The 24,606-nt window shown below is 37.4% G+C and overlaps 1 protein-coding gene and 1 long non-coding RNA gene across 12 annotated transcripts; one reads left to right on the top strand and one right to left on the bottom strand.

The window, feature by feature from the left end:
• Positions 1-7,670: 7,670 nt before the first annotated feature.
• Positions 7,671-16,100, bottom strand: DTD2 (D-aminoacyl-tRNA deacylase 2). Of its 6 annotated transcripts, XM_086894813.1 has the most exons (5): positions 15,668-15,924; positions 15,431-15,511; positions 14,262-14,353; positions 9,990-10,059; positions 7,671-8,021 (listed from the first exon to the last, which is right to left on the bottom strand). In XM_086894813.1, the coding sequence occupies exons 3-5, from the start codon at positions 14,313-14,315 to the stop codon at positions 7,696-7,698; spliced, it is 450 nt and encodes a 149-aa protein (XP_086750939.1). In that variant the 5' UTR covers positions 14,316-14,353; positions 15,431-15,511; positions 15,668-15,924; the 3' UTR covers positions 7,671-7,695. The 6 variants fall into 6 exon arrangements, with proteins under 6 accessions (XP_086750939.1, XP_086750936.1, XP_086750940.1 ...); XM_086894810.1 differs by having other exon boundaries at positions 14,262-14,732; positions 15,274-16,100; XM_086894814.1 differs by lacking the exon at positions 15,431-15,511 and having other exon boundaries at positions 15,668-15,899.
• Positions 16,101-16,208: 108 nt separating this feature from the next.
• Positions 16,209-24,606, top strand: LOC111930870 (uncharacterized). 6 transcript variants are annotated; one of them, XR_015288532.1, is made up of 4 exons: positions 16,219-18,507; positions 20,535-20,625; positions 22,785-22,846; positions 24,234-24,606. It is a non-coding gene; the product is annotated as an uncharacterized LOC111930870 (long non-coding RNA). The 6 variants fall into 6 exon arrangements; XR_015288533.1 differs by having other exon boundaries at positions 16,219-16,292; positions 17,811-17,863; positions 18,337-18,507; positions 20,535-24,606; XR_015288528.1 differs by having other exon boundaries at positions 22,785-24,606.

The raw sequence follows: 24,606 nt of genomic DNA on the forward strand, positions 1-24,606 counted from the left end.
AGCTTGAGGCCATGTCCTCCTGTACTTTCACTGGTTTTCTGGGAGAAGAGGCCGATCCCCTCCTGGCTCCAGCCTCCCTCCAGGCAGCTGTAGAGAGGGAACCGTTGTGGTGAGGCAATAATGCCCGGCACACAAACCACAGGAGCAGAAATTATGTCTAAACCTTACGTAAGTTGTACATGCGACTTCACTTAGGTTCAATATGTAAAGTTTACATGCAGGGGATCCTCTGTGAACATCTGTACTCAGTTATGCAGATGATACTGCTGAGAAATATTTCAAAGAGCACATGCAGGGCTGCCTGATTACATTGTGCTGTAGATGCCCGAGCACCAGGCTGTGTTACCATATATGGACACTGGTTTCATTTTTACTAAACTGACTGTGATAAAAAAACATGAGCACCGATGCAATGACCTTTTGAAAAAAAATTCTGGCAATGGATATGGTAATGAAGAATATGCCTCACACCTGAAGCGGGAAATTATTTACATTTTATGTTTCATGGAAATCAACTCCATAAACTCATAGTGATGTAAAGGTGTTAACCTTTTTTCAAAAATCACATATATTCCCAGGAAAGAATTATTTGCTAAGTTAACCTCATTTTGACCAGGAGCTGAATTGCTGTTACTAATACAGTGATTTGCAATTAACTTGTGAGAAAGGTCAGCTGAACAATTTATATTCAAAGACTGTTTTGTTATGACTTTTTCCATAAGGAACTCCAGAAAAACAAGGGCTGACAGAAACTCCTGTCAATATTTGTGAAGGATTGATCATGTTCAGTTCAACTCAGGAGCAAATAAACAACCCAATTCTAGAATCATTTTTGGAATATTATTACTGTTATTATCATTATTATACCTATTATTCACTCTGTTATGGTAGCAGGCAGAGTCCCACTCCAAGTTAGTATCTCATAATGCTGAGTGTTACATCAACACAGGACAAGACAAAACATCATTCATTAAGAAGTAAAGACTTGCTCAGTTTTTCCCAAGAATTATCTTGCCCAGCCCCCCAGGACACATGATATCAGATCTAAGTAATGCTTTGTTAATGCTAAAATGGTATGAATCAAGTGGAATAACAAGGCATATTGATACAGGATGCTCCTTCCGTTTCTGGGTACATCAGCTTTAGGGTTGCTTTGTGCCAACAGTGCTTACAAAAAGGTAAGAGTCTGTCTTCATTGGATTTATAGCTAACCTTGATTTTACTATTATTTTCCCCTAAATTGGTCAACAGACTGTTAACCATGCACTGATTCAAATTAGCATCTACATTAGCAGTTATGCATGCCATTTTTATTTCTCCCCTTTTCAATGTGAATTTTTTTAAAAAAAAGTTGTGCAAATTTGCAGTAATTTGTTCTAAAACAGAAAAAATAGGACAATTAGATGCATTCACCATGTATTAATTCAATTTTTCTTTTTCCCATTAGTCCTGACTGTGCTTCAATAAAAAATTTATAAAATAAGCAACTGGCAAATAATTGAAATGCTCAAACCTACTGATCAGTCTTCTCATTAGTCTATTTTGGTAAAGTGGGTTGACTGATTTAGAGCATGAGTCAGTTCTGCCATACAAATTCCAGACATAGTAGAATATCTATACAGTCATATTTGCCTCTGAGCTAAATATTTTCATTCTTTCAGCTTTATAATCCTCAGTGACTCTAGAGGAAGAAAAAAGAATGTATGCCTTTGAATTCTGTGGGACTGTCCACACATGAGTATGAATCACAAGACCAATGGCCTGATTTGAATCAAATGTTACATCACTAGATAATTACATGGCAAAAAAACCAAATTCCAATATATTTTGAAGTCATTAAGAAGGGATGTCTTTAAATTAAGTATAAGATTAACCATTTACTTTTACTTTCTGGAGGCATTTAGAACCCAGTACATTTTGGCCTGTCCTAGCTTTTGCAATGCTTAAAGTACCAATCATCTTTTTTTACACATTGAATATCAAAAATTATGTATACATTATACTTTATATATTTATGCTACAATGCTGCTAGGCTTCTTTTTATTCCCAACACAGTTCCTTTTTGTATTATCACAAAATCCAAGGCCTGAATTCCTACCAAGCAATTACACAATCCTGCTGTTATTTTAAATCCTAAAATGCAAATGAAAGTATTATGCATGCCTAGATAATGTTAGATACAGCTACCAAAATGGAAGGGGGAAATAAGAAAGATCTAGGGATGGATTGCCAGCTAAATACGAAGGCATCCCAAAAACCTTTTACATTCAGTGTTAATCCAAAACTTTCATTCCCAGTCTCTTTTCTAATGGAACACATTTAAATAGCATTAAACTCCTTTCTTGCACATTTTTAACACATACTAATGTAATGGGGCATCTATTGTGGCACTTATGCCAGTAAATGTAATTAAAGGGAATGGAAAGCAATTTTAAATTCAGAGTAATGAAATACATATGAACTATACGTATAATACGTATAATACTAGAACAGAAAGACAGGAATGCCATTTATTTGCTTTCCCCTGCTGTCTGGATCACTCCTATTTTACAAATACTATGAGGTGTTATTTGTAGTGATACCACACTGTGCACTGTGGTACTCAAAATGCTCAGTGAACATTAGTTAAAGTCACATTGGTGAGGCAGAGGCTAAAGAAGGAGGCAGTTAAAGGCAAGTTCCTGTAGCTCCAACAAAGGTGAAGAGAGGTGAAAGCGTACTGCCTTCTGATGGAAAAAGAGGATCAGAGATGATTTTTTGCTTTTAGTGAAAGGGGGAAAACCCAGTGGTTTTAAACCTCTTTTTCCTCTGTTTTCACTCTTTCTTTGTATCACAGATGGAAAAAGTGGAGCAGAAAATTGCTTTGCCCAAAGCCACACACTGGCAGTAATTGAACTAGAAGACAGCATTGGTTTAAATAGAAAATGTGCAATACATTCATAGTATTTGGGCTATTCTAACTGCTGTTTCTTTCTCTTGTCCACATACACTGTTTACTTTTCAGCTGTAATTGCATGGCACTTCTGGTAACAAAATCTTTTGGGAATCTCAGGGAGATTCCAAAATTGTGAGTTGCTTTCAAGAAGCTTCAAGAAACAAAGAAGTAATAAATAGGAAATATGAAATTCATCAAACTCTTGAGAGAGTGTCTCAAATTTTGGGTGCTGTTTTCCCAAGAAAATCATTAAGGAGGAAGCTCTGTTTTCTGTTCTTGTCCAGCAATTGTGACTCTGATGTTTACAATAAAGCAGCTAGTGGATCTCCCAGACAATCCAGTCCTGTCCCACTCATGCTGTGCACTACATTAACCAGTGATGGTCATTGTATTGTTCAATGTATGTTCTTAAGAATCAAGACACTGAAAACAAAAATAGATAGCCATTTATTAGACAATAATTGAGATGCAAAGAATTTAAGAAACAAAGCCAGTCACAATAGAGTTTGGTAGCAGACCTCAGGTAATGAATGCCTGTACATTTGTGGAGAGCACTTTAGCCCTCTGTGGCATACTGCTACTCCAGCTTCCAAAGAGAAACAATGTGTTTGAAGGAGTCCATATAGAAGACAGTATAGAAACCAAAACCAAAAAATGACAGAAGCTTAAAAGATTCACCCCTCCTTCTCCAAAGAAGCTATTTTTATACCAGAGGTAAGATTGAGGTTCAGCAGATCATACTTTTAAATCCAAGTAGATATGGAACTTCGTTCTCAAAGAGGAGCTAAGGAGCAGTTGTTGCATTGAGTCACAATGAAGATTTTTTGTGGAGCTTTTGTGGTAAATGAGATCAGACATCACAGATGCATTAAAAGACCTGGTGAAAAGCACCACAAAGGCTGGCTGATATCCAGCAGCCCATCAAGTGGCTGCCATTTTAACATGGGGAAGCAACTGTCTGCAGAAACTGTTATATGAAAAATCTTGTTATGGCCAAAAAGAAATCCACCCAATGTTTAGTCACATCAAATTTATTTTAATTGCAACCTTAGTGATTTAATCAAAGAAATATTATCAGTCCAAATCTAATTATTGCAGAAAAACAGAGAAAATAAAAATAAAGAAACTGTATAGAAGGTCTCAATAGTAATAGTGCAGTAAAAATTGTTAAGTATGCACTATTTAGTACTTACCCTTACCCCTCTTCCTGGTGTCATGCTTGCCCTTTCACCTCCTCTGCCTGGTAGAGGGAGCATGGTGGACCATCAGCATCTGGAGTACTGTGCCTGCAGGAGTATGATGCTTATGATTTCTTCTTTCTCTTTTTTTTTTTTTTTTTTTGTAAATATCTCTCACTTGGGGTTCTTTTTATACATTTTCTAATAAAGTTTTACTCCTTGCTTTTTCTTCACTGGACTGCAGTTACTTTATTTTTTTTTTGTTCATCTTCAGTGTTTTGGTTTTAGCTTATCTCATATACTCATTATTTCTTCTCTTTTTTTATCCCTAAGATAGATACCTATATAGGTAATAAGATACCTATAATAGGCATAATGATGATAATAACAACAATAATCTTCCAGTTTTGCCCAGCTCTAGGTTTGTATTTCTTCATCTGACCACTGGCAAGTTGCTTATAGTCCTGGAGTCTCCAGTGCTAGCCAGTGCCCCATCTCTTACTATTCCGTGCCTCTACTTTACACTGCAGTTGGTGTCCTTGCTTCTCAAAGTTCCTGCTGTTTTAATAGGCCTATATTTCTTTACACTGTAACACTATGTTAGTCATAAATATATAATTCTACACAGAATAAATACTAATTATTAATATCTATATAACAACTGTGGTTATACATAAAAGGAAAACAAATTATCCGTAGTCTTCTGTTCTTAGAAAAAAAATTGTTGCAGCCAAATCAAATAAAACCAAAGCTCTGAGAAGTCTGGGGAAAGTTCCTGTGAGAAACCTCCATCCTGAGCTCTTTGAACACTTGGGACAAAGCCTGTGGACTGTCACTAGAGTAGCAATACAGTTGCAAGTATTACTGGGTTACATGCTGTTAACTTCCAGTTCTGGATTAAAATTTATATGTTGTACATTCATATGTTGCATACTCTATGTAGCAGCAGAGGTAAAAAAATTCCAGAAAGGGCATGGGAAGGAGACTAGAAAACAGATTATTGCCCCTGAACTCATTAGTGACTGTTTATGATCCCAGTTCATAGTCCACACATGCTCAGCTTCAACACACAGGGTGTGTGTGCTGCAAACAAGGTCACAAAAACCCGATATTGCAAATTCCTGTATGGCAGTTGAATTGGAAAAATAATAACATAAGGACAACTCCTCACTTTATAGGTTATTTCAAGGAAGTGGGAAATATTAAGCATCTTCTAATAGATATTCTCTAAGTATAGAACAGGATAATTATCTGAGTTTTTGTCTAGTCATATTACAGAAACTATTTAAAGCAGAGTCAAGTCATTTGTTTAAAGTGTATATTCATGCTTGAAGGGAATAAGCATTTGGCTTTGAAAAACTCATTTTAATCAATTTTTTTATCAGTATGGTCCAGCATGTTATTCAGAAATGGCTTTCTTCAGTAAATGGATTGTGAATCAATAGTAGTTATAAATAAAGCAGTACAAAGGGCACCAACATTCAACAAGCTGCCAATCCCTGGAGCAGAGGATGGCAGAAATCACTATTCCAAGATGGATACACAAATAAATCAGAAATGGGCAGATAATAAACAAATATCCACCTTTTTACAAAAATTTCAGAGTTCCAACTGGTCTTAAGAACAACTGAAATGTACATTAGTTTTTATGTACTTTATATGACAGACCACAATGAGATGGAGTTCGGTTTGAAGTGTGTTTTTCACTAAACATTTTCAAGCCTATCCTTCTTAGAAAAATAGAGTACTTTTAAAGATAGAGAATTAATTGCCAGGCTGCCAAAGATCTTTCTGGAGACATGAAATAAATTAAAAGCTGCAGACTTTGTATTACACCTCAAAGGATCAATTCCTATAAGATCAGTGAAAAGTGGTATTACTCAGCATTTTTCAGGATTTGACCTCCAACAGAAAGAGGAACTACAATGTTTTTTCAAGCACACAGATGATAATGAATTTGTATTAGTCATTTGCATCAGGACAATATTATTTAAGTGCTGCTAGTAGGAACTTTGAACATGACTCATATTGTGACTGTCATAACTGTTAATTATTAATGAATAAATATGTCATTTGGGTCCTAAAAGCTAATATGTCCAGGCCATTTGTGTAAATGGTTGTTTTCAACTGTGAGAATGTCAGCTGCCAGGAATTCAATATTCTTTTTTATTTGATAATTATTAACCATATATTATGCTAACCTTAAAAAACATCTCATTACTCTCTTACCAAAACTATAAAGTTCTTCTGTTAAAAAAAAGTGATTGTTATGGCACAGTTTGAGCCTACAGATTACACATTCAATGTTTGGTACAAAATAAAGATAAGGACAGAGTATTTGTAACTACTCGCCTACAATTTAGGATTGTGCAAGGTGCCATCCTCACTAACCATAAGTTTTTACATATCTTCTAGAATAACTTTGTATTCAAATGGCAGTTCTGGATAATTGCCGCAAACCATATAAATGTCTGATTTCACTTTGAACCCTTCTAAACCATAATGCTGCATTAAAAACTTGAAGAAACTTGATTCACAGGATGAACACATTTGAATCAGTTTTGAATTTGCCACATTTTAATATAGCTGTTCTGTTCTTCCTTTCAAGACAATTTCCCATATTATCTTCTTAACACCATCTGTTAATAATGTTTATAACAGAACTGCATAGGGGGCCAGCTGGGAAAGGGGCCCCAAATGTACCAATACATTTTTCTATAAAAGGAAAGCTAGTCTCTGCCTAGCAGATTCAATGGATAAAAAGCTGGAAGGAAGCAATAGGGGAAGAGGGAACAATGAGATGGCAGCGTACACTGTACCATCTTTATTTTGTTTTCATATGAATGTTTATGTTCTTTTCCTGAGGCTCTGTTATGAAAGAATTGAGTAGACAGCAAGACCACAGTAACAAGGACATAGACCAAGCTATAGCAGGCAGCCTATCAAAACACATCAGAGATTTCAAAATGCAAACTTCAAGCAAGCAATTCAGTGATAATGGTTTCTAGATGTGCCTCACTTATTCTTCCCTGCATAGCCCATGATCAGTCCTGTACTACCTTAAATCTTCCACCCTTACACACTGAGGTTGAGGGGGATGGATTTTCTTATTTAATACTTACTCTTTAAGAGGCTAAAATTCAGTGAATTTGTTTTAACTACATTAGTTAGTTAGAAAGCACTTTCATTTTATAGATAGAAAACATAAAGGTAAAAATTGATGTAAGTACATCTAAAGTATTCTTTTTTCACCTATAAACCACTTCTTCAAGCTATACATGTAATATTTCTTTCATTATTATTTAGTAAAAAATGATTGCATTATCCCATCTTTGTTGATAAATGTTTTGAATTATTGGATCAATATTAACAAATATTTTACGCACACTTCAGATGCATATGAATAACAAACATGTACCCATTACAGCAAGGCAGTCTCAAGGGGGAATTCACTGGGATTGGGAAAACCAGTGCAGATGAGTGAAAGTCATTTTAAAACTATCTTCCAAGGCAATCAAGCACTTTAATGCTTAGGAGAAAAAACCCAAAAACAGTACTGTATTTGGGATATAATTTATTTTTTCAAAATTCGATCAGATGAGTGTAAGGTCCATTTGTATCCAGTTTTAACACCTGCCTGTTTCCATATGTGCCATGCTTGACAAGAACACCAGCTTCCATGCATTTGGCACTGGCAGCCAGTTCTTTTTCACACAAAGTCACAAACTGAGAATAAAGTTCCAACCCTTTTTCTTTTTCAATGTTTGCATGGTACTGCATCCTTCTTCCCTTTGGTTTACCACCTAGGGTAGCTTGTGGTATGATGAGTACGTCGCCTGGTAAATCAAGAACAGAGACAAACTCGCCGTTTTCGTTTTCACTTAATTTAACATTCAACAGTGTATCAACTGCAAATAAAAACAAAATAAGAGTTAGTATAACTGAAGTGAATTAAACAGGACATCATGAACAAGATCCAACAAATGTTTTGATGTGTGACAAACCACTGTGTAAAAGAAACTGTTTATTAATGAACTGGAATGTGGACAATCAATAAATACTTAACCAACTAATGTGTCTGAGTATTGTGAGGAATGTGAAGGATATTAACAGCATATGTCTGAAGTTCTATTTTGGGGGGAAGCGATTTGCTATCTAAAATCCTAAAGTTGATTCTAGTTGGACACCCCCAAAAGAACACAGGATGCAATTAGTGAGCCTTCCTTAATTGCTTGATATTCAAAAAAGGCAGCATTTGCACAACACTCCACAGGAGTCCATAGGACACAGCATCCTCAGTGCACTTTGGAGAGTGCTCTGCCCTGACTCTCTTTGCATTCTGGTTGCAGGTGTTTGCAGGAGGACCCAGCACTGAACCGAGTTGAAGGCACAGCTACACAGTTTGGTCTCAAGTAGAGCAAGTGTCCTTCAGCTCTCCACTTTGAGATATGCAGCAACCAGTTTGTCACTTGACACAGGAGGTGGGCAGGAAGGTTACATGCAATTTAGTTTATAAGCCAGAACATATAAACTTGCAAATAAAATCAATGCATTTACTAACTTTAGATTTTCTCATGTTTCTATAACAAATCAAATCATTACCCCAACTCTGTAAAAGGTGGGAGGATACTAGTCATACCTCCAAACTCTAAATACAAATGTTTAGAATCAGGGGAATGTTGTTAGAAGCAAAAACAGCTAAGTTGTCATTTAAGAACCAGACCCACACACTTAAACAGATTCAAAATATATTTAGGAAACAATATTCTCTAAAACAGGCACTCAAGGTGGATGGTCCTAGAGGAATCTCCTGACAGGAAACAGAACTTTCTTTTTCTGGCCTGTTTTAGCTGCCCCACAGCTGAAAATGTAATTATTCTCAAGCAATACTCTCATCAAAATCTTACTAGCACAAAATAAATTTTTATATCATAGATTTAAATATTTAGCATTACAGAAGGACTGTGCCCCCCAAGACCAAGAGAGAACCCTCAGGAGTTGCTCTTAGCATTTTTAATAGCACCTGTACTTGTGCACTACTGGTCCCAGCCAGTAGCCTGAAACAGACTGAAATAGTGCAATATTGTTACACAACCTTTAGCCAAATCACTAGTACCAGCCAGCCACAGGGAAGAAAAGGGACACTTTCATCTGGAATATATGCCATCACAGAATTTCCCAGGGGAACAAGTGCTACAGATGGAGGAAAGGAGGGAGAAGCAATGACATAAAAGTAAAAAAAAAAACAACAAACAAAAAAACAGAACCAAAAAAAAAAAAATCAAGCCAAAACAGCACTGGGTAAAGACAAAAATTGCTATTATTTGACCTTATCCACAGCATCTTCTCTGCTTCAACGTAAATGTTAAATTGCATGTGGAGAAGAAGGTAAGAACCGCAGACGCTGCTGTTATTGCATCTGAACCAGAAAACTACACAGGCTAACACTATGTAAGCACTGCTGAAGTGAGATGGGAAAGATACTGTTTCATTATCCATACAACTCCCTCTACCGGCTGTTAAATATCCTGCACATACAGTCAGATCAGTGTTAAAATACTATCAAATCAAGCCATGAACTATTTGAAATTCAGCTCTGTCCTGGACTGAACCTATTGCCACAAACAGAAGGTGCAACATTTTCTTTGTTTTCTATAAAGTGATCGGGGGAATTTCTTTTCTAGGTTGGTAATGAACAGATAGACAAAGAGGCATGGACAATGTCAAAAGAAACAGACAAACTGTTCTTTCAGCCAGGTAATTGATGTAGAATAATGCCATCTCATGGCTTATCCAAATGGTTGCTACCTTCTCTGCCTCAACTGCTTTTCTTCTTTTTTCAAACAATACAATAATGTATATGGATTATATCATACCAATTTTTGGGACAAGATCCTCATCAGCACCTTTGAAGAAGCATATGTAGATAACAAGCCCTCTCTGGATCTATAAAAGATTACAGAAAACTATGTCAATATTTCTCATTATCTATGATGCATGCTTATTATTCAATCTGGTATAAAAAGTGACAAAACCACATAACAGAGAAAGGTTGAAAGAGTAGTTTTAGTTGTTGAGAATAACTTCAGACATTAAGTTTACACACCACACTGTGGAAGATAAGATATATACTGATTATCTGCACAGTGCTTCTACATACAATTAAGACAATTTATTAGCTCCATGTGAAGCCAAATTTAGCTGGAATGTAAACTATACAGTATTAACATAGATGAGTTGAGAAGATGAATTAGTATACTTAAATGCAGTATAAGAAATAATTTAAACTTTTTCCTATCAAACGTACAGTTAAAATAATTTTCAGTGTGAATTATAATATTATTTCCAATTATGAAACATGAAAAACAACACAAAGAACTGTCAAAGAACTGCATTTTATTTTGATGTTGAAAGTAATCTAGTACAATATAATTCTGAAAAAAACACAGTCTGGTAATTAAATATCTAAATATGACGACCAACAAATGTGAACTTGTTCAGAATACGATAAAGTTGTTCAAAATACTACTTATCAGCTTAGATAAAATCTAACTGGCAAAATGGAACCTTTCAGCTGATTGGTATAAAGGACATGCCACATCTTCAGCATTCAGAGAGGCTACTTGTAAGAATTATATATTTGAGGAAAGAATTGTGCCTCTACTGAGGAGAAAGCATAAGAAAACTCATGTGTAGTTTTTCTGCGCACTTGGTTAGTCCATAAAGAATGCACATGCAACAACCCATGCTTTATTAAGCCAAACTGTTAGGCTCTGCAGCCAGCAGCAACTGTCTCACGCAAAACTATACCTGCATGGCTTAACTTCTCTGGGAAAAAACCCAAAGTACCCACAGACAGTGGATATAAAGTAACCTCCCCACTTCTTTGTCCAGAATAAGTATACTTTTAATATTGTTGGAGGAAACATAAATGTCAACTTGTGAAATACCACTGAAGAGATGTTAAATAGGTTGGGACAGGTATTAATATCAATGCTGTCAAAGCAAAAGGATAGAAAATGTGAATAGTTTCTAAAAAACCACTTTTTTAAAAAACAATTTCCTCTATTTGTTTTTTCCCCTGTTCTTTACACAATAAAGATTTTTGGTGAAGAAATCTTAGCTATACACATGAGATTTTTTCCATTTGTTACTGCAGAGATTAAATGAAATGCTCAAGGCAATGACTGAGAAAAGCTATGCCTTCTCAACTATTTTTCTAATAACTAACTTCTGAAAAAAGAGAATGCTCTTTGTGGCCAAAATGTCACATGCTGAGAACTTTCAACAGCTTTAAATGGTTCCTTTCAAAACTCAATATGACCACTGCAGAATATTATACAGATTCCCAAATGATAGCCATATTTCATAAACACTGTAAGAAATTTGATGGCTGGAACCTCAAATGACGTTTCAAATCATCTGTTCAAATAAGGGAGAGAAATGCAGACTGACATACATTAGATATCCTTACACGTTTAGCTAAATATTAGTTTCAGAAACAGACTGTGTCAGGATATTATTAAGTAACAATAATGCACAAATAGATACTAATAAAAATATTTTTGATAAAATAGGCAGAATTTATTTATATTGCATACGTCTAACTCCAGCATTAGAAATAAGTGACTGTGATACAGCACACATCACAGAAAATCATTTTAATTCTGAGAGTTGTGAGTCTTTTTTGTTCAGTCTCACAGCAATAATGACATTCTGCAGGAAGCTTGTTTAAAGACACTAAAAAGTGACGTGACCCCTGCAAGTCTGAAGGCCAGACAGATATAGACTAAGTAAAATAAATCATGATTTTTCCAGCCTCTGCCCTTATTTGGTGTTTTTGAATAAACTATTTATCACAAGGATGAGGCAAACATATTGAAGAAAAATAGAGGGACAGGAGATTAAATGAGAAAACAATTCAGAGATAAGTTAAAGCTGATAGAGGATGCTTCTATTTATAGTGCATGTTTATGGTCTTCTAGAACATTTACAACCATGATATAGTTAAAAGCTATGCAACTATTTGTAAACTGAAACTTAAGGTTTCAATTATGACTGAAAACTGGTTCAACATGTGCAGCCATGTTTCAACCCCTTGTTAAGTCTTACTTTGTTCTTAGTTGAATAGAAGATGTAAAATTGAATGCAATTACAAGACCAAACCTAATAACATATGTCAGTCTGACCTTGTATGAGTGTTCCAGGTGTCTAAAACTCGTGCTCGTTGTCAATGTAATGTGTAAACTTTTTGAACCAAAGCAAAACCATTGCTGCAGGTCCTCTGTAACCTATCAAAGCCTAGTTGACTGCTACTCATACCTATATTTAATGCACAAAAATTAGAGCAAAATAACACAAGATCATAAATTCAACATGCTGGTGTACAAACAGCCACTGCAAGGAATTTAACAGTGACAGAACAGGAAAGCTGTGCTCTATGTGGATCTACTGTGAGCAGTTAAATACCTACAATGAACAAACCAGAAAAGCAAGATACTGTGCAACACTGGCATTTATTATTCAGCTGGCTTAAGTAATCCTCAGATCAGGCAACCTGCACCATGAAGGGCTGAAGTACCCAGCCCCAATGCCATACAGAGAGCCTAGCAATGCTGCCTCCAAACGATGCTTTTTAGTTCTTTTGCAGGAAAAAACAAACAACTGACTCTTTCCTTACCCTCCTTACTAAATACATTAATCTGTATTTCTCAGGATTTCATTAGCAAAACTGAAATATATTCTGCAAAATATTATCTCTACCTTTTACTATTTTTTCCTCCAGGAAAGTGCAATGGCTAATAAAAACAGTGGTACTTTGTAATTCTTAGAAAGTCACTTTGTGAAACCAATTTACATAAATTATTCTGTGACATTTCCATTTCAAGTTCAGCTTTACTACCCCCTGGGAAGATTTCTTCATATTTCTTATATTCAGTGCAGCAAAGAGAGATTACATCATCTGCCACAGGTCACAGAACAAGTCTGTGCCTGGTATTTTGCACCTCTTTTTTGCCATAGTAACCAGAAAACAAGTCAAGGGAAGTAAGATAAGGAAAAGACAATTTTCCTTGCATAAAGTGTAGGCACTTATACTTTTTAGCTGAATATTCATTTTATGTTTATTTTTCTCCCACAGTTATGAAATACACCAAACCTTACCTTATTTCACCCCTACCTTTACAAGAATAATTCGTTTTTTAATTCCTATTTTGCTGTATACCTAAACCTTTTATGGAGGGTATGTAACTAAAATGCTCCATAAATAAGACATCCTATGCACAATAACCATCAACAGGCCAAAAAACTTAATCATGAAAACACAATGTATTAACTACACTCCTAACCTTTTTGCAGATAAAGAACATCTGCTCTGAAGTTCCTAAAGTACCTACAGGGGTCTCTTACAGTTCAGAAGCTGTTCAAAACTACCCACATAATATGCCATTTATAGTATGCTAGAAATGTCTCAAGGTGAGGTCCTACTTTTAATTGGTCATAAAACATCAGGTTTGGTTGATGTACTGCACTGGTTGATGTAAATAATAGTTGATGAGGATTATTTTTGTGGTTTTGGGTTGACATGCAAAAATAGGGAGTAAAATTACCCCACCAGAAAATGTCAGCAGCAAAATTTCCTTCCAATGTCCTCTAAATTAGTCATACTAGAGAAAATATGAACTTAAAATTGCCTTTTTTTTCTGCATGGTAACTAGTTATTGTTAAAACAGACTTCTGTTAAAAAGCCCCAGGTACCTGGGAAAGATTCCCAACTACCCATGACAAATATTAGTAAGGTTCATGTCTCAAAAATATCTGCTGGAGGCCAACAAAATCTTTTTCAGATTGCTTTAGTGATATTACTTTACTATTGATTTTGCAAATTAGAGATATATAACCTCCTTGAAGCAAAGTTATTCATATCTCTCAACCACAACATGTACCTTTTAAGATAAAAGACAGCAAAATTGCATTTCTGCTTTTCTTTACTAGATCTACAATTACTTCTGTGATTAGCAAGCTAGAAATAGGTTATTTCTCCTATACTTAATTTATGCTGGGCTCAGTGAATTTTATTGTAATTAACCTTATACTGATAGGTTAATAATGCAATATACACAGACCCACTACGTCTGGGAAAACAGTACCTGTGAGACGACATCTATCTCCTCCCAGTAAAACATTCTGGCTTCCCAGACCATACTGCAGAAACTAGTTCTGCTGGATCCACCTGCCCCTTCTGAACAAATAGAGAAATGTTTTAAGGCTAATGTGAAAGGCAAATAGTGAACTCTCTTCAGATGTGTTGAATGAATGCATAAACCCTTTAACCATGCCAGAACCTTTACTTTTTAAAATTTATGCAAATGACTGTATTAAGCCCCTTCTGTCGCAATAGTCTTTAAAAAGGTCAAAAGACGAAATAAAAAAAACCCCCATGGGCTAAATAGCTGACAGTGGCAGCAATAAGTTATTCTAGTGTAGGTGATTCACAAATAATGACTACTACATCACGGCAGTGCATTCCAAAGGGCAGCCTCCATGCTTTGGTAAAGAGCCCTGGGCTGCATGCACAGCACATGGACCGAAGAGCCTGCAGAGCTACCTACCTTCCCCATCTTAAAAACGAGATTCACTTAATAAATTATAAAAAGAATTTAATATAAACAAAAGACAATTAGGAGACAAAAGAAATAAAGCAAAGGGTTAAAACGGCCGGGTGCCCTGGTGGGTTACCAGGAACACCCCTGGTATCTCAGGAGTGTCCTTTTTATCCCATCTTTGCTGTGAGAGGTTAATGCATATTCAAGCATGTCCCCTCCCTGGTTCCACCTTCTTGGATCATGTTATTTTCTGCTGGTCAGCATTATTTTGGAGTTTGGTTTCTTTTTTGCTGCAGATGGTCACTTGTTGATAACAGCCTGGGCCCCTCATCCTTCCCCTGAGGGCAGCTGGTCTTCATATCTTCCGCTGATAACAGTTTGGGCTCTATTGTTCTCCTGATAACAACTTGGGCCCCACTGTCCTTGCCCTCTGGAGTTTCCTTGCCTTGTACCTAGGAAATTCTTTTAAACTTAAGACTTGTTAGCATAGCTAAAAAGTATTTAATATATAATATTCATCTGCGAAAGCCAATATCACAATACAAATTTATAACACCCAGAAGACTGTGGGAGGAAACGGGGAAAACCACAATGTTTTCTTTAACTAGCGTAGTGGTCTACATGCTAAATTTCATTTTTACTTAGGGTCCTGGAAAAAAACCAACAATCCAAACAACATCAGAACTATTGCTGCCATAGTCCCATTGCCCTACCTGGCCTTTCTCCTCAAGTTAACACTACCACACAACAAACAAGGCCAACAGCTGAGCCCACCAGCCAAGGTTGCAGTGTTTCTGTGAAAGCGTGTTTAAGAAAAGAAGGAACAACACAGTTAGAAGGGAAGTGTTTGCTCATGGAGCAGCTGTACTCCTGAAGAGACTTCTGCCTGCGGAGGACTCTTGCAGACGACAGGGAGAAAGAGCAGCAGAGACAAACGGCTGTGCGCCGACCTCGGCCTCCTACTGCTTGTCCCTTTGGCGAAGGGGCTGACCGCAACCTTTGCAGATAACCGGGGGGCGAGGAGAGTGCTCTGGAGCGGAAGAGACGAGGTTTGAAACCCGCCCGAAGCGCAGCCTAGCCCGGAAAAGGAGCGGAGGCTGCTCCCCTCAGACGGCCGAACGCCCACCCTCTCCCCGCCGGCGCACGCGCGCAGGGGACGGAGCGCTTTCCCGCTGGCCGCCCCGAGCGGCCCCGCTCCGCGGGGAGAGGGGCGATGCCGAGGGCAGGGGCGGCTCACGTTACCTCCACCCACTGGGCCTCGCAGCCGCGCTCGGGCGGCCGCACCTGCAGGCGGGCGGAGAGGCTCTGCTGCAGCAGGGCCCGGGCCCGCGCCGGCCGCGCCGCAGCCATGGCGGGCCCGCAGCGCTGAGGGCGGGTCGGGCCACGCCTTTCCGGCAGCGGCAGCGGCTGGAGCCCGGGGAGCCGGCGGATGGTTAAACAGGGGTTTCTGACCTGCCCTCTTTATGGAGAGCTCTAAATACAAACTTTGGAACAGAATTAAACAAAATGTTTCCGCAGCTCTACTTACCGATGCCTCAGTAGCTAGCAGGAAGCGGGCTTTGGTTTCTTAGTTTGGTGAGAAATTAAAGATCTTGTCTTCTGGTGGGGAAATGTTACTTGTTTGTGATAAGAGAAGCATGCTGTTTAGTTTATGCACGGAAAAGAAAATTAGAATATTGTTTGTTATTTCATTACTTGTTTGTGTTTCGGGTGGCTGAGATCAGTCTATCAAGTTGGAGTATTTCTCTTCAATGATACTGCATTGGAGCAGAGGGAACGGAAAAGTTAAAAGGGATCTGGATAGCTAGTGAGCCAAATCATCAGGGAAAAAGAAGTGCATAGATTTGAAATGAACTTCCACTGCTAATGGGGATGGTTAAAATACTGCAAGTTGTTCTTTTATTATCTTCCAGGTTTTTGGCCATATAACCTAATACTCCTTGGACAGCTCCAAAACTGAAGGAGTTTTGTCTTTCTCCCATACATGAATTATGACAAAGACAAGTTTTGAACAATTCTGTCTTCCTTCAAGTCAGGATAGAATGATATGGAGTTCAGTATCTCTCTCCAAATTAATTTTATGACTGAAGATTTTATTTTTACAACTGTGTTTTAAAAATAGTGTTTTTTTGAAAATAAAAGAGTTAATATATAGCAGTGTAAGAAGCTGAATTTTAGTTCCTGGAGTCAATCATAGTGTAAGATTACCAAAGATCCCTATTGAACAGCAAGGGCCAATATGCACTTTCAAACAATCAGTGTTACACATAGGGATATGTTTAGCTTCTGTCTGTCATTTTAAAAGAAGATTCTTGATGTGTGCTCTGTGAGGTTGCTCTTCCCAAAGCAAACCTTCCTGAAAGAACAGACAATTGCACTAGGTTGTTAGTGTATGAAGTAGCTCATTTTTGCTAGCTGTAGGGTATTGTAAAATATGTTTTTATTTAAACTCAGCTAATTTTATTTAAAATACCTCCTGTTTATTTACTTGAAAGCAGTATCCCCAGACTCATTAGAAAGACTAATGAGGTAGAAATCCATTTAAAATGAGAGGGTTTTCCATATATATTTGTGATTTAAATTGATTGTTAAGGAAAATGGATTTTGCTACGGTCTGAGCAAATTATAATCAGCAGATTATAGAGAGATACTAATATATAAGGATATTGATTGTTGTTTGGTGCTGTGCCATTATTTACACCAAGATTTGATGGAGAACAGTTATTCATGTGCAAGTTTCAATACAAATGCCTGTGAAACATTGCATAGGAAAAATTAGTACAACATCACTGTTTATTTGTGGATTCTTGGTGGAATTATGTTGTATTTTCCTTGGGAAGCCAAATAATTCTGTTGCACCTTGAATTTCTTGAATCTTAATGCCCTATTGTTAGATTAAGGGCCTCTCTTTTTATGCCAAAGAATGATAGTAAATTTACTGGATAAATTTAGGTGTGGATTTGGGTTTGTCTGTGGGTTTTATATAAAATCTCATCTCCTGACATCTAAAGAATACATCCATGCGTAAAATATACTGGTATTTTTATCAAGTACTATAGAAAGACATTTTTCTGCATGCTTTGGATTTGACAGTTGTCCCAGAATATTTTCTGTATCCTCTCTGCTTGTTGTCACTGGATCTGAAAGTAAGTATTTTGAGAATGGTACCCAGAATACATTTCTGGTTATTTTCAGATCATTTCTCCTTCAGAGGGGCAGATGGCATCTCACAAATTGCAGTGGAGGTGTGTTTTCCCTTACCCTTTGTGGGAATGGTTAGGTGTCTGAGTTCAGGAAGTGTTTGGACAACGCTCTAAGGCACATAGTGTGATTCTTGAGGTGTCCTGTGCAGGGCCAGGAGTTGGAAAATCTAACTGGTCCCTTCCAACTCAGCATATCCTGTGATTCTGTGATTCTATGATTCTGTGCATATTTGGAACAAATCCTTTTGTCAAGAGGTGGGTGGATGGTGGAAGGAAGTTCTGCCTGTGCGGGGATTTGGCTTTCTCCTTCTCTTTCGTTACTAAAATAATCTCAAGTGGTTGAATTCTTCCCTGGGGATGTTTTTTGGGGGTTTTTGTTGTTATTATTAAGTTTGATGTTGCATACTGTTTGGCAGGGGCAGGAGTTGACTGGACCTTTGAAGGGACAAGATGTTTCCTTTGTTTATGGTGTCTGAAACATGATCAGTGGTCTTTCATGCAGCTATCACATCAACAGAGTTGGCCCTATCTGTTTTGAAGAGAAACTATACAAAGCTGCAGCAGCACTTGGATAGCAAAGATACAAAGTAGGTTGCTGGCAAGGCTTATGCCTTGGAAGAACTACCTCCTTTGGGACAGATGTAGCTGAAAGGTTCCAGTGTCAAGGGAAGAATTAGATTTCAACATTTCATTTTCTCCATTTCCAAATGTGGAACTCTTCCCTTCCAAAACAAACCAAAAAATTTCAATCACTTAGAATAATTTAGTAAAAATCATGGGCGGGGGCCACAACTGGTGTGAAGGGTGAGACAGAATCGATGGATGTCCTTGTGCCAGCTGTTAAAGATTGCTGTTAAAAGATTCATCATCAGAGAATGGCCTGGAAAGTGGAATTTGCAACAATGAATTGCAAATTTCTATCAAATTTCTAAGGTAAAGATATTTCCACAAAATAATTTGTAAACTAAGATGAATGTTGAAATAAAGTACAATTTTAATTTGGCCATGTTGAAACAACAGGTCAATGATCAAAGAAATCAAAAAATATATTGTTTATCTTTAGTTCAAGATGTTTTTACTGCCATAGGACAGCTCAGAATGTTAGTGTGATTTATTTCTGAAGTGATCGTTATGCTCATACATCTTGAACTGAGTCAAGTCCTTTGCTTTCTGTTGATGGATGACCTATTTTTCTTCCTCTTTTCTCCCAGTTTACTAATTTTGTTTCTCTTTTTGAGCTACTTGCCTTATCAAAAATGGCACAAATAGGTTCTCTGGCTCCTATATATGGTGATTACTTTTTGTAGCCTATTTCACAGTCTAGTTCAAGACCCAGTTAAGCCTACTGCAGCCTCAGAAGTGTTAGCTGAAATGCTGATTAGCTAGAAGAGACAAGGTACTGCTCAACAGCGGTGTGGGTGCAGAGAGGATTAGCGGGTGGTGTTAGAATAATTTTACTGTCTAAGACACGTTATGATGACTGTATTTAGTACTGACTTATTCGAAGTACTGTCCAGAGCTTAGGACTATGTCTGCCTCCCAACCATCATCCTCCTTCCTCCAGAGGTATTTAAATAAGAAAAGCAAAGAGGGCATAAAGAAATTTCCCTAGTACAAGTCAGGCAGCAGAAATAAACAGTCCTGTCAGTCAAAGACCACAATTATTGCCCAATGCCTGTGCAGACTACCAGAAACAGCTCTTCCAGAGAAGACACAGAATGAAGACTATCATACACTTTGCCTTCCAAACTGCCCCCCAGGTCTGTTTAGCATTTGAAAGAACCATTGCAGACTTCTGGGGGAAGTTGAGAGGAGGATGGTACTGTGGTTTTTATCTTTGTGCTTTGCACCATACCTCTGAGGAAGGTCATGGCTTCTTCAGCTCCAGTTCTGTAGCATCAGAATCGGTCCACCTCTAGCTCTTCCAGCAGAGCCAATTTAGTGTCCCCACAAATGTCAGAATTGTTTGCAGTGAAGGTTGGTATTCCTGTTGTGGAAGTACAGTTCTGTGATTTGAGCAGTTGATTTTATCCGCTAGTTGTGTTTAAAGAAAGCTACAGAAATTTAATACATGATTAAAAATAGATTAGTGTTTTGTTTAGTCCTTCATACAATTACAAAACAGATGCTGAAATGTGTTATAGCAATCAAAAGTTAATTAAACTTCTGAAAAAAATAGCAGATTCAATATGAAAGCTGTGTCAGATACAATTACTGTTTTTTATAGTGAGAAGCAGAAATTTGCATCTATTAGGGGGAGAAAAGTGGCCAGATAAAAGACACACAATCTACTTGCTTACTGGGATTGCCTAAAGGAAGTAAGAACAATATTAGTCAGTTTCTTTCTCATTGGGCATGTGACATTTAGCTACTCTATTTTTTCATGCTTGGGTGTCTCCTGAAGCAAATCTTTGTATGATTGACAGGCATTAATGTTAAAAGGACTTCTGTATCGTGCTCCAGTAGAATCAACCGAGCAGTGGGGGTGGCCTACCTGCAGTACACACCCGGGGTCTCACTGTAACATGGCAGACTGGTTAGAAGCAATATGTTTATTCTTTATTTACACAGAATTGACCTAATTCCATACGTCCATGTGCTCTTTCTTGTGCAGAGCCAGTCTTGAGAACCTCATTCTTAATTCTGGAATTCAGAGGGAGGCTGAACAGAGTCATGAAGCTGACTCCATGAGGAGTCCCTGAAAGGTCAGCAATTTTCTGCTTTACCCAGGTTGATCCCTGCAGGTTTATCCAAAGGTACATCATTCCCCAGTCTCCTGAGTTTGGGATCTGGATTCTACACAGCAGGAGCACCTGTCAACAGTTTGGGTGCAGGACAGTAATGACTCAGTGGTGAGGGAAGCAGCACCCAGCACTGAGCTAGAAAAGGGTAACCTTTTGGTCAGAGGGCCTGGAGCAAACAGGGTGGGAGTAATAGAGCTCATGACAGTGAACAGCTGTACAGGCCGTTTGCCATCCCTGAGCAAGCTCAGTAGGGCCACCCAGGCCACCCTTGACCAGTCAAAGTCAGCTTCTGCTTCTTGTTCTCTGTATGGAGCTGCTGACTACACATGAGTTCAGATCCTGGCACTGCTCTGGCAGGTGGGGGTCCGGTTTGCTTCAAGTCCCTGAGCTAACCCATGCCTGGCTGATGTAGATGGCTGTTGCAAACTGGGCTCCTCCTGATGGAGGAGGTATTTAGAACAGGCACATTAGAGCACAGCTCCTAAATTATTTTCCTACCATCAGGGTTGGTCTGCTGCATCCAAGGTGGATACTCCTCTACCCTGCCTTGTAAAGGAATTAAAGTCTGTTCTGTCCAAGTATTGCTGCATCACTGCTCTCTTCACCTTATAAACACTTTTGCAATAGCAATTAGTACTACAAAATGTGGTTGTGTTACTTAACCCCACTTTTTTTTCATCTTCAGTGACAAATTTTGATGAAAATATAAGGATGTATCTTCTAGCATCAGAAACTTGAGCGTCCATGTGTTCTATAGTTGCCATGTGTAACATCAGAGTATTGACATAAAGCCTCATGTTATTAAAAATGGACATGAAATGAGATGTGGCTTTTTCTGTTCCTCTCACAAACAGTATGAGAGTCATTTATTATTCTCTCTGTACCTGGAGGACTCCTTGCCTCCAGTTACTGCTGAGTATGCAGGCATAATAAGGCTACATGTCATTTTTTTGCATTTATATGGATGACTTTCGAAGTAAAACTCACCACAGCTTCAGGGCAAAAGCTTTCTCCTTGAGTCACTGCTCCTATCATTTTTCCCCCTCAGGCATACTGATCCTTAGCTAGTCAGGGAAGCATGCACACAAATGATAGGTCATTAGGAAATTCTCTGAATGGCAAACCACTGAAGTCAGCCCATGTTTTATTTGCCATGCATCATGATAAAACTTGTGAGTTTTGAGGAGGCACCAATTATATGCTTGGTCTGCCATTTATGAGTTGTTGGAGCTGTTGTTTCCAGGACACAGCAACCTCTTTTGCAGCATAGTTCAGCAAGATTGCCAGAGCACAGTGAGCCAAGCAGGGATTGACAGATTTTGGCATTTTATTTCCTTTGGTGAAAGACTATTGCATTACAACACAAACTGGTACCTCAGTTTGCCATAGTACAGCATCATATACTGATACAGTGATGTTGATCTATGGGCTTTTCTTAAAATTATAATTTGGGAACTTGTTTCCCTTAGAACACTGTAACAACATTTGTAAACAAATGTAAGACTTTCATCATTCAGCCATTGGTTTTTTGATGGTTTGTTTCAGTAATACAATAGTGATACAACACAGTAGTTATATATATATATATATAAAATCCTTTAATTTATTTAAACCCACATACATAAAACGTGATCTTGGGAGGAAAAAGCAAATGTCTAATTCAGTGAGCTAAATAAGAAAAGATTGTAAATTCTAATGAATATTCATGGAGTCAAGATAATAAACATGTCAAGAAATGATGTGGCTTCCTGCTATGACTTCCAGTGTAGATTAACATGTTTCAAAGAGCAATGTCAAAAATTGGTTTTTAATTTTTAATTTTCACACTTTCTCAAAGCACCAATTTTTTTAATGCATGTTTCTGAATTGATTTAGGATGATACTACTAGTGTATTATTAGATAGCTCAGAAGCATTGCAATGATAGGATTTTTAACATATTCTTTGATTGGTTTATGTTTTTTTTAAGCTGTCGAAGAGTCACAGTTTCTTTTACAAAAGATGCTAAATTGCTGCTCAAGAATGGAAGTGAAACACTTTATCTTCCATATTTGATGTTATAAAAGAATAGAAATATAGTATTTGGTATAACTTTTTCTTACAGAGCTTTTTATTTCACAGATAATTCTTGGAACTGCTGGAGACTTACATTTTTATGATTAACAGACTAAAACAATTACACTGTAAGTTGGGATGTTTTAATATCAATTACAGTTTAATCTTTCCTTAATTGGATACTCTGTTGCCCATAGGACAAAAAATAATCATGTCTTCAAAGTAACAGTCCCAGTGAGAGCCACATCCAGATTAAAAACTCCTTCATTTTTCATGCCCACAAATAAATCCCAGCACAAATAAGACAAATTTTAGCTCCTGGTACAGAAAACACAGATCTAAATAATGCACTCTGGAGCTTAGAGAATAATTCAGCTCAGTTTCAGGTGAACCTCTAGGCTAAATCCACAGCAGGAAATACTCTTTGCCATTGCAACTCATCTTTACTCCCTGACATAATTTTAGCTAGGGTTTGCTCACTAACAAAAATATTCTGTTCCTGGTTCAGCAGTTAAGAACCAGTTAAGAACCTCTGGCCTGGTGTAAAACATTCACAGCTGAAGATTAACCAGAGGATTCTGTTCCAAGAATCAGTGCTCTGGCTTCACAGTGATGCCCTGCAGTTCTATATGACAGTGCTTCATACAGTATACATTGACAACAAGAAGTGTTCTTGGATCTCAGTTATTTTCAGCTGAGATTGGTCCTTGCACACAAACCTCTGGAGAAGATTGCTATAATTGTGTAAGGTTGTCGTAATTGTCTAAGTGGTCCATATACACCCAAAGATTACTGGTGCCTTCTGGAATACCTTGCACTGCTACTACAGGGATTTATGAGATAAATATTGAATGGCTATGGAGCAAAACTGAACTAGTTTAGAACATTAACCAGATTTTAAAAATAATTACACAAAAACCAGTAAAAATTGATGTATCAATCAGCATCATTGATCAAATAAGATTGGTTGGCTACATAGCACTTATTTAGGCTCAGGGTTCTGATGTTAACAAAAATGCTTCCTGTAAAACAAGCTTGTTACTGAGAAAAATGAATGAAGAGCAGAATTAAAATAATTTCAGAAACTGAAACTGTGAATGTCATTATGACTCAGATCCGTAGTGTCAAATGGTTTACTAAAGCTTTTAGGAAACTCATCATCTTTTTTATTCTGTATTTGTACAGTGTCTAAAGCAACAGGAGTCCTTCTGCCCTAAGACTCTTACAATTGCAATTTATGTCCATTACTGAAAAAAAAAATATATATATATAGGAAAGAAGAAAGAAAATGCCAGTCTTCCTTCAATGTTTGTAAAATATATGGCAAAGATTAGGAATAGTTTCAAAACCTTTGTTTCTATCTACAGGTATGGAAATACTGTTAATTTGTGTTAATTCCATTCATGCAAGGAATATCTATATATGTAATGTACCTAAGAAAAATGATGTGGCTTTGTTACAGAAGGGCATATTCAACAAAATAAATCCCTTAATTTTCTGCACCACTTCCTAAAGGTTGGAAAAATTGCTGTAATACAAGCTGCATCTTCACTGTGATGTGACTGTTACTATAGGAAGCAATATTAACCTGAAGAACTTGATGACTGACTTCAGAAGAGTCTAGTGACAATTTAAATACGGTTTTCATCTCTTCTTGACTGTGAAGGATTGCACTGTTTAAAATTCCACAGGAAAGCAATATATAAACTAAATTGGTCTCAATTCTTTGAGACCTTCTTCCTTATTTAGTGAAACTGAATGAAAGCAAACAACTTCTTTTTCAGATTAAGATTTGGCAAAGCTTTCACACTGAATGAAGCTACTTATGTGGTGTTATATTTATTGACAATTCTAATACATACTATAAAGAAAAATTATTAAATTGTTA

The sequence above is a fragment of the Cyanistes caeruleus genome, chromosome 6 (genome assembly GCF_971803275.1).
Source record: "Cyanistes caeruleus chromosome 6, bCyaCae1.hap1.1, whole genome shotgun sequence".
In the NCBI taxonomy this organism is placed as follows: Eukaryota; Metazoa; Chordata; class Aves; order Passeriformes; family Paridae; genus Cyanistes; species Cyanistes caeruleus.